The 13,004-nt window shown below is 38.1% G+C and overlaps 1 protein-coding gene across 2 annotated transcripts; it reads left to right on the top strand.

Moving 5' to 3' along the window:
* Positions 1-522: 522 nt before the first annotated feature.
* On the top strand, positions 523-12,428 carry gfod1 (glucose-fructose oxidoreductase domain containing 1). 2 transcript variants are annotated; one of them, XM_077736459.1, is made up of 5 exons: positions 523-748; positions 821-895; positions 978-1,220; positions 9,804-9,997; positions 10,094-12,428. In XM_077736459.1, the coding sequence occupies exons 2-5, from the start codon at positions 865-867 to the stop codon at positions 10,820-10,822; spliced, it is 1,197 nt and encodes a 398-aa protein (XP_077592585.1). In that variant the 5' UTR covers positions 523-748; positions 821-864; the 3' UTR covers positions 10,823-12,428. The 2 variants fall into 2 exon arrangements, with proteins under 2 accessions (XP_077592585.1, XP_077592584.1); XM_077736458.1 differs by having other exon boundaries at positions 523-895.
* Positions 12,429-13,004: the final 576 nt, after the last annotated feature.

Below are 13,004 nucleotides of genomic sequence, written 5' to 3'. Positions count from 1 at the left end.
AGAGTGATTTTGATTGGAAAATAGGCTTTCAGATTGGGAACTCTTTTGTTGTGGAGGGGATGTTTTTTTCCAGGTTGTTTCAGTTAAGGTAACACAGTTCTGGCACTAGAGAGCAGCATTGAGTTTGAAGAATTTATAAGACAAATGAGGAAAGAATTTAGCACTTAGTACTCACAGAAACTGATAAACTGAAGTCATCTTAAAAGTTGAAATGATTTTTTTTCAGATATTGGAGAAAAATAGGGTTTAAAAGCACTAAAGTTGTATTTTTTATTCAGCACAGTGGGGAATTGTACAAATAAGTATCACATGAGTTTTTGTGCAAAAATGTATACTTGTATTAACAACAATCTACAACAACAATCTATCAATACAATGAAGAAAAAGGTTTGAAATGAATATACTAAGGAATTTCTTATTTTGCTATTTTAAACCAGGATTATAGGGAAACTTCAAGGCTGTCCTAATCTGATTACATCTGACTTTATTCTGAAAGGATATCACCAAGCGTTTCCTGTAAGCAAAGCCTACTTCACTTGCTGTTTAAAGCCGCACCATCTCAGCCTTCTACCTCGCACCGCCTCTGCAGGATCCTTTTAAGGACAAGAGGCGTTATTATATTCCGATTAGGACACATTTTACCACTTTTTCATTGTTTCTCCCTATTTGATCTATTTCAAGGTGACACAGGGGTAGCTGCTGCCTGCCGCAGTCCTCCAGCCGGACAGACGCACCTCACCCCGATATGGTGCGTGTCTATTCCGCCTTTGGACATCCATGACGATCGGACGTCTTTTCTTAGCATCTGGTTTATTTGCAGAGCGATACATTTCTGGGCATTTCTCAGTCATAGCCGGAGAGGCCATGCAGCACGCCGGGGGGTGCTTAACAGCAGGTGGATGGCCAACCTGACGCAAAGACGCTGTAAAAGCGACGCTCCTGGTTTACCAGGGGACATATTACAATCATGCTTCCAGGGGTAGGCGTGTTCGGAACCAGCCTGACCGCCAGGGTCATCATCCCTCTGCTGAAGAATGAGGGATTCGCAGTCAAGGCGCTTTGGGGTAGAACGCAAGAAGAGGCAGAAGAGCTGGCCAAGGAGATGGATGTCCCGTTTTACACCAACAGGATTGACGATGTGCTCTTGCATCAGGATGTGGATTTGGTTTGCATTAACCTGCCACCGCCTCTGACCAGGCAGATCGCTGTCAAAACCTTGGGTGAGTAGATGTGAGGGGTTGGGGGAGGATGCTGCTACTACTAGTATATACTGATGCTTCTGTAGTTGCGGGGGGATGGGGGGCGTGGAGGATGATGGGAAGGGGGTTGCGTGGTGGTACTGATGGTGGTGGTCGATTGACCTGACAGCCTTGCACCTTCAATCTGTGTGCATGACTAAAAAAGCTTGATTTATGTGTGGAAGCAAACATTCATTCAAAGGTTGAGGGTGTAGGGTACATGTGTCAAAGTGGTGGCCCTGGGGCCAAATCTGGGCCGCTGCATCATTTTTTGCGGCCCGGGAAAGTAAATCATGAGTGCCGACTTTCTGTTTTAGGATCAAATAAAATGAAGAGTATAGATGTATATATGAAATTTCCTTATTGTTTTCCCCTTTTAAATATATAATTATATTTTTTATCATTTTTTCTGTTTTATATTTATTAAAAAAATATATAAATATTATAACTAAAATGGTCCGGCCCAAATAAAATCTACGTAAAGCAGCCCGCGAACCAACTCGAGTATGACACCTTTGGTGTAGGGGGTGCTGGAGCTCATCCCAGCTAATACGATGGACACCCGGAATCAGTAACCAGTCAATCGCAGGCCACAAGGAGATGAACTTGAAATTAGAAAAGTGGTTATAATCATAATACATAATGGTTATTATGCTTGTGACTTGCCTTTTTGTTGTTGTTGCTTTAAACTATTTATTCACTCTTTTCTCCTGCTGCTGTGTGTATGCACGTGGTTGTGTGTGAGTGTGATGCCAGAACGATCAGCCTGTCATGTGAAGGGCACTCATGTAATAGATCTTGTGACTGCAGCCAATGTGTAAATTAGCCAGCTCTTTTAAATCAGATGACTGCTTTCGGATAGGACACGAATGCATTCTAGCATGTGATTTTCATATCAACTTCAGGTCTACTAATTCGTAAATCCAATTTAGGTCAGTGGGAGCACGAGAGTGTCACAAGTTTGTCAGTAAACGTCATTGGCACTTTTCGGCATTCCGACATTCATAGTCTTGTTTACTTTTGTTAAACACGGTTGGAGTGCCAACACAAGCGACAGGACAGTAGTATCCCATTGCTTTTCTTATGTCAATATCTAAAGTGTATTAAAACAGAGACTGGCTAGACTAACATCTGCACATGCCAACAAATGGATTTATTGAGTGTCTTTATAGGGTTCCTGAGTAACGTTTTGTTGATGTGGCTGTTGCAAAAGCTTGCTAATCATGAGCCAGATTACCAGTCTGGTACCAGTGAACTTGAGTGAAACAACAACATGCTTTTTAGTTGCTTGTCAACGGCCATTCTTTGCCACTCCTTCCTCTGTGCTCATTTCCTCGCTGTTTTTTGTCTTCCTTCCCAGCCGTCTCTCTCCTTCTCAGCTTCCATCCCACCTCCAGGCATGTCTATATTCAATTAGACTTGGGTTTTACAGCATTTTTTAACCTAGTCTATAAATAGTAGACATTTTACACAGGGAATATAGATAGTAGTATTGAGATACAGCATTGGTAGTACTTTTTAAATACTCCTCCCCATACCAGACATTCATTTATGGATGTCACCTTGTTTTCTGTAAAAATAATGACCTCACTCAAAGTCTTGCCAAAAAAAGGAGTTGGATTGTTTTAACAGGGTCGTTTTCCACTTGATGACATTTCCCCCGTAGACGATAGCAACATACTCGTAACGGAAGTGACGCTATTGTAAGAAGGAAGACTAACTTCCTGTAGCGTGTATGATTGTGATCTCCATGTGGCTGATGCAAGTGTGTGATATAATTCCTGTGACATAGGAATTTGAACTTTGTAGAGACTTTCCCCTCTAATCTGCTTGTTAATGGAGACCAAGTGGAAATAAAAAAAGATATCAGTATACAATAATGCCTATCATAAATGTTTATTTATGAGTGGAGACCAGAAAAGGCCTACATAGTACTATTACTATTAAATTATGAATACAAATTGTAGGTATAAAGCCAGAATTTGAGTAACAAGTAGCAGAAATCAGAGAAGTAACCAAAAGACCAACTTGTTCCACATGTCATTCAGGTTTTTCCAGGCTGGCCTTGTCGTTTTCGACAAACAGGTCGATCTTGTTAAACAACATCTCTCTTTCCTTGGGATTTTTTTTCAGTTCCCTCCTTGGGATTGTGACATTCCTGGGGCGCCTGATGTCACTTAAGCTTTCTGGCTGTCTTCCAAGGCTGAGAAAGACACTATTTATGCCCTCTAAAAAGATTGACTTAAGAATAAATAGCCTTCCCCACTCCATGTAAGTAGGACTCATATTTGCAGCATAAATATCCTTTCAGAAGTATTTGTACCTGTCAGGTAAACCCATATTGATCAATGAAATGTTAAGGAAACTCACTCCTAATGTCATGAATCTGTAAAGGCTAAAACAAGATTTAAAGACTATCAGTATTCTAGAATGGAATGTGCTATCACAAGTCAGAACGTTTGGTCTTGATCGCAGGTCATTCAACAAGATAATGACCTAAAACACAGCTAAAAATAGCACAAATTAGGTAGATAATTCAGCTCTTATGTCAGAGCAAAACCTTTTAACTGTCTATAATTGGCCTGCTATGAACCCTGATCTAAATCCAATTGAACATCTGTAGAAGGAGCTGGAGGAATTGTGAAAACCTCTAAAAACTGGACCACAATGTCAGTTTTTTTTTATTTTTACATAGCGTTTTTAGCCAAAATAATAAGATAAATCCAGATAAGAGATTGACTGCATTTTGTTTTTAGAATTGCAAAAAAATAATACAACTATGAGTAGTCAATGAAACCTTAAATAAACTTAATTCCATGTGTAGTAGTCCAACTTGGATTAACATTTGTTACTTTCCCACTGCAGCTTTGTGACGTTAGTGTAAAATCCCTATGTTGTTACAAAATGTACATTATTGTGTAAAAAATTTAATCTTGCAATAATATGAGGTCTTATTTTGATATTCTGGAAAAGTTGGAAACTACTCACTCAACCTGACACAAGACTAAAACATGATAATGACTGTGCTTGTACGTCAGGGGCAGAATAGAAAAAGAGCACTTCCCCTGACCTTTGTAAAAGAAATACACATGATTCATACCATCGTCATCTGTTAATAACATCACCAAAATTCTCTTTAATGGAGTCACAAGTTTCCTATTTTGACAATTAATAGTATATATTGCCTAGGGACATTACTTAAAGTACTTTTTGCAGTGTAGGCTGTAGTTGTTTTTGATTTTTTTGCCATTGTTTATTGTATATTTGCCATATAGAAGACTTAACCTCCATTCATTGGTCATTTTTTATTGAGGATTTTGTTTCAACCTAGTCAAGAGACCCCTATGCATTTCTCACTGGCTCGTGTTCATGTTTTCCAAACCGCCCATTTACATGATAATGACTGCTCTGGGAGTATGTGGGTGAAAAAAAAACACTAAATGCAGAGAAAATGATGATGGAGCGACAACAAGGAGCATAGAGGAGAAAGCTTAGGCTTCCTGTGAAATTGCTTTTGTCTGTTGGATGAATGGCCGAGTAGGGGATGCTCTTTCAGGCATGCTGACAAGTGAGCTTTCTCGTATTAAGTAGAAAAGCTCCTAAACACAACCCACTCGGAGTCCTGCATGGTGGTGAACTTGAGTCTGTTTTTTTGGGGGTGGGAGTTGAAGACGAGGCTAAAAGAGAAGTTTTAGTGTAGCATAGTATGTAGTAAAGCTTCGTATTCATAACAGGAAATGATATCTGGTCCTGTATCATTTCCTGTTACATGCACAGTTGGGCAAATTTTTATGAAACATTTTTATTCCGACAACTTGACTGTTAAAACTTGAGAAAAAGGAGAAACAGATCAATTCCTCTGGGTAATATTTATCTATTTCCGTTCTTTCTAGGCATGACTCAAGTTTTGGTGTGGTTCTGTCTGGCTGTGAATATATTCTTTATTCTGAGCTATTATGTCATTTAAAAATTATTGGTATAGGTTCAGTTTGTGTAATAGTACTGAAGTACTGTAATTTATTAATTAACTTTATTTGTTAATTTGGTGATTGGCATTTTCAAAGGTTCCCACAGTATTTTGGCTGCTATTTAAATCATTAATTGAGAGTAAATATTGTTCAAAATAGTGTTTTCTCTTCCCTATAATAATCTTGGATATGCATAATATACTACAGATTTACAGTAGTCGTTTCTAAGAATGAGCCATAGTTCCTTGTCACTGGTTGACAGAAATGGGTGTCGGGGGGTTTCATCACCATGACAACAGTCCAGATTGTACCGAGCAGCAATGTGTACTCCTCTTTTTCCCAAGTGCATCTGTCTCAGACAAATTTGAGCCTAAAACTGAGCTATTTGGTGACAATGTCACACACTTGCCCAAGGATGTTCGTGGTTATGAGTTAACTCTTATTACTCGTGTGTGCTTGTCGTCTTTAATTACCATAACAGATTAGATTTTCTATTCATTGTCACATCAGTCTTGGTCCTTCAGGATGATTTCATGTTCATTTAGTTTCATTTATTTTTTTACTTATGAGCTTCATGGCCCATAAAGAAACTCAACTGGTTTACTTGTGGTTTTGACCACAATTTTATTATGGTTGTCCAAATGGGAAAATATTGGTTTCAGTAGTGTTGAACATTATATTTGACTTCAAAAACCTGACACTGGTCCTCACTGGAATTCTTAAATCAAAGTGTGTAAGCCAATTTTCCGATTTATTGCAAGCCTAACGATAGCAGTCACATTTTTGCTATTAAAAGCCCGGAACAATGGATTTGTTGCTTCCCCCGATAATCCTCTGGTCGTAAAGTCGAGTCATTAAATTGACGGTTATTCTTGTCTGCTTGACTCATTCAATCCATTCGCAGCAATTTCTGACCTCATTCATGTCATTGGAATATGTTAGACTTGCTGTACTGGGCTGTGTGGATTGATCATTCCATGGCACTGTCTATGGTGCTGAATCAGCGGATGGAATTGTCGATGCACAATTTTTCCCCTCGTGACTACTTTTTGTGCATCATGACCAAGTCATCAACAACAATACAGGGAATTTTATTCTAATATACGTCAGTAAGGATCTAATTTTGAATATTTTTAAACATATCAGGCTTAATGTTGACCACTGACATCATTGATGGTCTCAATTGGACTCAATAGTACTTTGATTTTCTATTAATGCTTGATGAATTAATATTTTCATGACCAATACTTTAAATCCAAATGAATGAAACTGCACATCAGTCTTGAGACCCTCACAAAAACCACACAAACTGTCCATAATCCATTTGTAAGTAGAAAATGCGTTGTTGTGGTTTCATTTTTACTATATGTCGGAGACTGTTAGCGCATGTGTGCTGATTAGAATGCAGTGCAATATGTTCATGCCTGTGTGAGAGTGATTAGGAAGGAGAACTTGCAGTGCACCAGTTAATTAAACCCCAGGCGACCCCGCCACTGATGGAAGTTTGAGCCTGATAACACACTTTAGTTGATCTGTGCCAAGCAGATCATTCACTTTTCCCCATTTGTCATCACTATTTAACACGGCCCTGGGCCTGTTATTGTTTACCCTGTGTCCAACAGCTAATTGCCTACCAACAAACCACCTTCCCAAAAGGTGCTTAAATAGTACTAGTATAGTCTTTAATTTATTTTCTAAAATTTGGAGATCAACTGCATAAGAAGGGAGTATTTTGGCAGTTAAGATTGGATCAACACAATGTAAGTTAATGGTGTAATTTACAATAAGTGATTTCTATTGTGGTTTTAGTGCACCCATTAGGTATGGAATAAAAGCTTTGGTCACTAGTCAACTCTCCATCATCTTTCAGTTAATGGTAGCACTTTTAGGAATGCTAATCAAGCAAATGAAGGGCATTAGCTGAAAGGGAAAGATGGCTGAGTGAGAATAATGACTGCCATCATTCATACTTATTTTGCTACGATGTGTAATTGGAGATGGAGCTTCAGATAGATGTTAGATAGAGACCCACATTTTTCAACCACATTATCTGGTTTTGTCAGGTTAGTTTAGTGGTGCTTGTCAATTTGTTATTGAGTATATTAATATGTAATATTTGATTTGCCTTTATATTTTACATATGCTTAAGTGGATATGCAGAAAAACCATTGTTACATTTATTTTGTGAAGAAATGGAGAAAAGCGTTGCATTTATTGTTGTGGTTTTGGTGGAAAATAGTCAAACAAAAATTGGGGTTTGCACTTTTTCATGGATTACCGTGTTGAGAAATAAATTAAAGTAATTTGACCAGATAGAAAATAGCTGACGCATTCCCAAAAAAATGACATTGTTGTTTAAAAATTTGGGATGAGAATGTCCAGGGTTGAATTCTTGGGTGTGACTTAATACTAAGTCTCTTGTTTTGGTATTTCTCGTATAACACTGAGAATAGAATTAAGGTCATATTTGAAAATACATATACCAGCACAGTAAGTTATCTTACTACAGAGTGTATTAGTACAATAGATTTAATATGGATATCAAGGGTATTAAATTACTGGTCAAACAGCTTCCATTTGCGGGAGTACCAGGAATTTTACGGTTATGCAGGAATGCAAAAACACTCCACCCAGACTTGCTCTTCTTGGCATGCCAGATTTTCCTACACCACATGGCAAATAACTATTATCCCAACAATAATTCTCTCCTGATACCCCATGTGGTCATTTTCTCCCTTCCATGTCAATTTATATCCACGCCCCATGAATCGACTCAAGAAGACGGTTGTTCAATGCCGTTAACAATGGATAATGAGTGATGACTCTGATTTATGACAATCTCTTCCTGCCCTGCCTGCACACTAACCTCTTCCAACCCATTCAAACTCAACAATAGGCAAGTGTGTAATGGCCTGAGGTATTCTTGTACAATATCACCTCTGCCCTGGATGTGGATTTGTGAATATAAGTGTGGAGGAGGATTCATTGGAGCTGTGCATAGAGAAGCAGGTGCCTTGGATGGAAGCCAGCTGAAAGAAGGCATTGACTGCAGACTCAGCCATTCCTTGGAATGACGCAGCTGCTGCCTTTTTTAACATAAATTCAGCAGTTTCCCTTGAAACAAGCACCGTATTTCCCGCACTATAATGCGCCCCAGAGTACGCCCACTCAATGAAAGACCAATATTAAAATTAGTTTTATATATAAGGGGCTTCAGATTATAAAATGCAGTAGTAGTAGTAGTACAGGATTGTGTTAAACATCCACTAAATTGACCTGAAGAAGGGAATGTCATACAATGATTAACCAATATTGATCCATAGATAAGGCACATTGCAAAAATACTTCAAGAAAATACTTATACTCTTACATAATGAAGCCTAAGCAACTGTATCGGTGCATTTTTATTCAGGAAAACCTCATTTTTTTGTATTCATGTATTCATATCATTCTAATAGTCATACTTGAGCTAACATTAGTCCATAATTTTTAATCTATATGCCAGGTGTTTGTTCAGCCATTCAAGTCTCCATGTTACGCATACTTTATGTCCTGTCTCTAAATTATTGATGTTGAGAGACCAAGCTGCAGAGCTTTTTTTCTGCTCCATTACGACTCTACTACAGCACCACTCTGTCTCTTAGTTGAGGTTGTCACATGAATACCATTTTGATTCATGTCATCTAAAACTGACTTTGTTTCAACAGATTTCAAAGCCAGCAAATCCCTCAATAAGTGATTTCTCTAAATCTCTACTTTTTCATGGCATTGTTCCGCTTTGAATAACACACAAATCTCTGTTTTGATGTAACAACTAAAAATGCTTGTAGCAGAATAGGTAGAGGAGTACCCAAATGAATGAATGCATCTTTGTGTGCCTTGTTGAGCAACAGAAAGAGATAAAACATACAGTTGTGAGTGCATTTTGTGTCTGTGAGGGTTGAGTGGTGTTTGGAATGGACGGTGGCTCAGTTTCTCACTCTGGATTTCTCAGATCTGGGTCAAAGGGATTAGTTTCCATGCTTGGAGAATTGCTCCTAATGACGGATTACTATAGGAAGTTTCACTTTCACAACTACTGCGCTGCCCAATCCATCCAACCAAGATTCATCCAATACACTTGATAAGGCTTAAAAGAAATAGCCATGTATTTGAACTCATTCTATAGTACAGTAGGGAAGTACACAGAAATAAATGTACAGAAGAAGAAAAAAAACAGTATACATTTTATAGTCTCTTACAACTATGAAAGAAGAAAAAATGTATATCTCTATGGAAAGTTTGCAGAAATTGCTTTATTTTTAGTCCATATTTTCTCATCCATTCACAAAGTTGCATTAAAATCACTTACTCTAAATATTGATAGTTATTCCTTAACCTTACTGGCAAACAACAGGAAAATAAAAGACCCTCTTACTAAAGTTAATCGGTATAATTCTTAGGTTATTGGCAAATCCTTACTTTAGTACTAAACCATTTTAATCCTGACCTGTTTACTGGTATTGTATTGATTTTTTTTTAAGATAGAAAGTTTCCCTGTGAAAGCAGTGTTAAATTTCAGGCTACATTAACACAGAACTCCTTTTCCCCCCCCAAGGTATTGGAAAAAACGTCATTTGTGACAGAACAGCCACACCTTTGGATGCTTTCCGGATGATGTCCGCAGCTCAGTATTACCCCAAGTTGCTGAGCATCATGGGAAATGTCTTACGCTTCTTACCGGCCTTTGTTCGAATGAAGGAGCTTTTGGAGGAAGGTTATGTGGGGGAACTTTTGGTTTGTGAGGCGCAGGTAAGGTTACAATTTGTTTATTATGCGAGATTGAGATCAGATCGGCAATATTATCATTTAGAATGGTTAACTATGTGTAAATTCTGTTTTTTTAAGGTCCACAGTGGAAGTTTACTTGGGAAAAAATATAACTGGAGCTGCGATGACCTGATGGGAGGCGGGGGTTTACACTCAGTTGGCAGTTACATCATCGACCTGCTCACGTTTCTGACAGGCCAACGTGCCGCTAAAGTCCACGGCTTCCTCAAGACTTTTGTCAAACAGACCGATCACATCCAAGGGATCCGTCAGATCACCAGCGATGACTTCTGCACGTTCCAGATGGTTCTGGAAGGAGGAGCCTGCTGCACCGTCACCCTCAACTTCAATGTCCCCGGAGAATTTCGTCAGGAGGTCATCATCGTCGGGACAGTCGGGAGGTTATCCGTCTCCGGGACGGACTTGTACGGGCAGAAAAACGACGTTGGTGGAGGAACTGAGCTTCTTTTAAAGGACACAACGCCTCTCGAAAAGGCTTCTTTACCAGAAAAGGCCTTTAGCGATATCCCTTCTCCGTATCTGACCGGAATGATCCGGATGATCCAGGCAGTTCGGCAAGCCTTTCAGGAACAGGACGATCGGCGGACATGGGACGGGCGACCTCTCACCATGGCCGCCACCTTCGAGGATTGCCTTTACGCTCTCTGTGTGGTGGATACGATCAAAAAATCCAACCAATGTGGAGAATGGCAGAACATTGCAGTCATGACGGAAGAACCAGAGGTCAGCCCGGCTTATTTGATCAGCGAGGCTATGCGGAGAAGTCGAATGTCTCTCTACTGTTAGAGGAGACGTCCTCAAAAGTATAATTGGTGCTGTCCAATCTGTATTGTTGGCACCTGATGGGTCAACTTCAATCATAGTGTTTTCTGCTTCAGCAGGAGAGCAAAAACAGTTCATTCGTCATCAAATATTTATATGAAAGCTTTGCTTTTTGCCCTTCCGAAGGCCTTTCCTTTTCCAGATCGGAATGCAACTACTCCTACTGGTTTTTCCAAAGAGGTTTTACACCTCCTGCCTCCAGATTTGGTCGGAAAGACAACCCCACACTGTGTGTTTAAGCGAGACCAACCCAGGAAGGACAATGGAATCGTGCTGCTGTCAACTTGCTCTGATAGGATCTAATTTATAGGTTCACCAAGTGAATGTTAACGAAAATAAGATTGTGTTTCAGGCAGTTTCTGCCATTGTTACGCAAATCAAATGTTGGACTGATTTGTTTTCGAATGGGAAAACTGCTTTAACCTCTTTTAAATATTCTTTTTAGGTTCTTTTAAGGAGGGTTTCACAACAGGATCTTTGTGAAAACTCTGGGTTTTGTGCAACTGTTGAGAGGTTTCTTTTTTTTTCTACTGAAATTATGGTTTACATTTGAAAGGAAAAAACTTTCACTTCAGAGTGGTTGAATTCTGCTAAAAGTATGCAGCATGGGTTAAATAATTATATCGTAAATGTAATGCCTATTTAATACATGCAAGGTTTTTATAGTTGGTCAGAATGGGTATATTCAATTTAAAAAAAAGACACAATGGCACACTGTAGCAGCAATATTGACTTTATTATGATGTAAACATTCATCAAATTATTCTTCTCATCAAAATTCAATCATGAAAATGTCACTAAATGGCAATTTATAAGGCATACATTTTTGCTGTTGCAATAAGGAATTTATTTCAAATTCCCTCTGATATAAAACGGTTGATACTGTTTATTCAATTTAAAGTTTTACTCATTTTTTACCCATTTTAAATATTAAGATGATCTCAGTCATTTATTTCTAGACATTATTTGTGTGCGGTAAGTAATTACGCAAACTAAAAGACATTTTGATTACAGAAAAATATTAATACTGTTTTTTTTTTTCTTTTACCTGTGTACCAAACGCAGTACTATGAGTTGCAATTTTCTGGAGAACACTGAACTGTACTATTCTTACTTTAAGAAACAAAAATCACTTCCTGGAAGTCTTTTAGCTTTTACAGAAGTCAAAAAGTGAACCATTTATCACAATTGACATGACTTGTATCCAAAATTAACCAAAACATCATCCTTGAGCCACATACTTAACATGCTACTATTTTTTACATATACATCTCTATTCTGATGTATTTCCAGTTGTCTTAGAACAATATTATTACTATGTTAAAACTACTGAAAGTGTACATATAGTTGTATTCTCAAAGGAACATAGTTTGTTTAAACAAGAACAACTGTATGTATTTTATTTGTCCAAAAATAATGGAATATTCTTATCGTGAGTATTGCCAGGTATTTATTATTTGTTTGCTGTATGATGCTTAAACTCAATGGACTGACATACAGTGGACAAGATGTGGGACAATATAAGCTGGGCCATATAGTTCCCGTCTATAAAATAGAAATGTTTGAAATACTTTGGTGTTCAAAGTGTGTTTATTCAGACAAATTGTAGCACAGTAAATGTGTTGAGCTCGGGTTCGACTCGTTAATTGGCAAGACAAACAACCTCTAAAGAAATTATTCTTTTGTGGCAAGGACTGTTACCTAGCAACAAGAAGCAATGTGGCTTGACTTCCCTCCTCTTACACACATAGTAACCGTACCCTCATACAGTAACCAAGGTAACACATGCGACTTTGACAAGTATTTTACTAGTGTGCAAAAGTTGAATACCTCCTGTATAATATTATCATTATAGAACAACACATTTCTATTTGGCTATCATTATTACAGTGGCATTATGGTTTGAAATGTCCTAAAAACTACATATTTCCATATGTTTTTAAATGAAAGTAGATATATATACAGTGTAACAATTATATTCAATGGGAAGGATGGCTCACAAAATGTGATGGACTCTGGTTACCTCTAGTGGCTCTCTGATTTATTGCATTACACCCTGCATATACTACAGTCGAATAAAGTTTAATATGCAATCATAAACAGTTATGAACATGGTATAAAATGCTTTAATTTTTAGTATAAAATT

The sequence above is a fragment of the Stigmatopora nigra genome, chromosome 16, assembly GCF_051989575.1.
Source record: "Stigmatopora nigra isolate UIUO_SnigA chromosome 16, RoL_Snig_1.1, whole genome shotgun sequence".
Taxonomy (NCBI): Eukaryota; Metazoa; Chordata; class Actinopteri; order Syngnathiformes; family Syngnathidae; genus Stigmatopora; species Stigmatopora nigra.
This window is presented reverse-complemented; position numbering and strand designations above follow the sequence as displayed.

Excerpts from the sequence above, each read along its gene's own strand:
- gfod1 (XM_077736458.1), top strand. The coding sequence starts at position 778 with ATGACGATCGGACGTCTTTTCTTAGCATCTGGTTTATTTGCAGAGCGA. Across the intron at positions 896-977 it reads CGGGGGGTGCTTAACAGCAG|GGGTAGGCGTGTTCGGAACC; the intron begins GTGGATGGCCAA and ends TCATGCTTCCAG. Across the intron at positions 9,998-10,093 it reads TTTTGGTTTGTGAGGCGCAG|GTCCACAGTGGAAGTTTACT; the intron begins GTAAGGTTACAA and ends TGTTTTTTTAAG.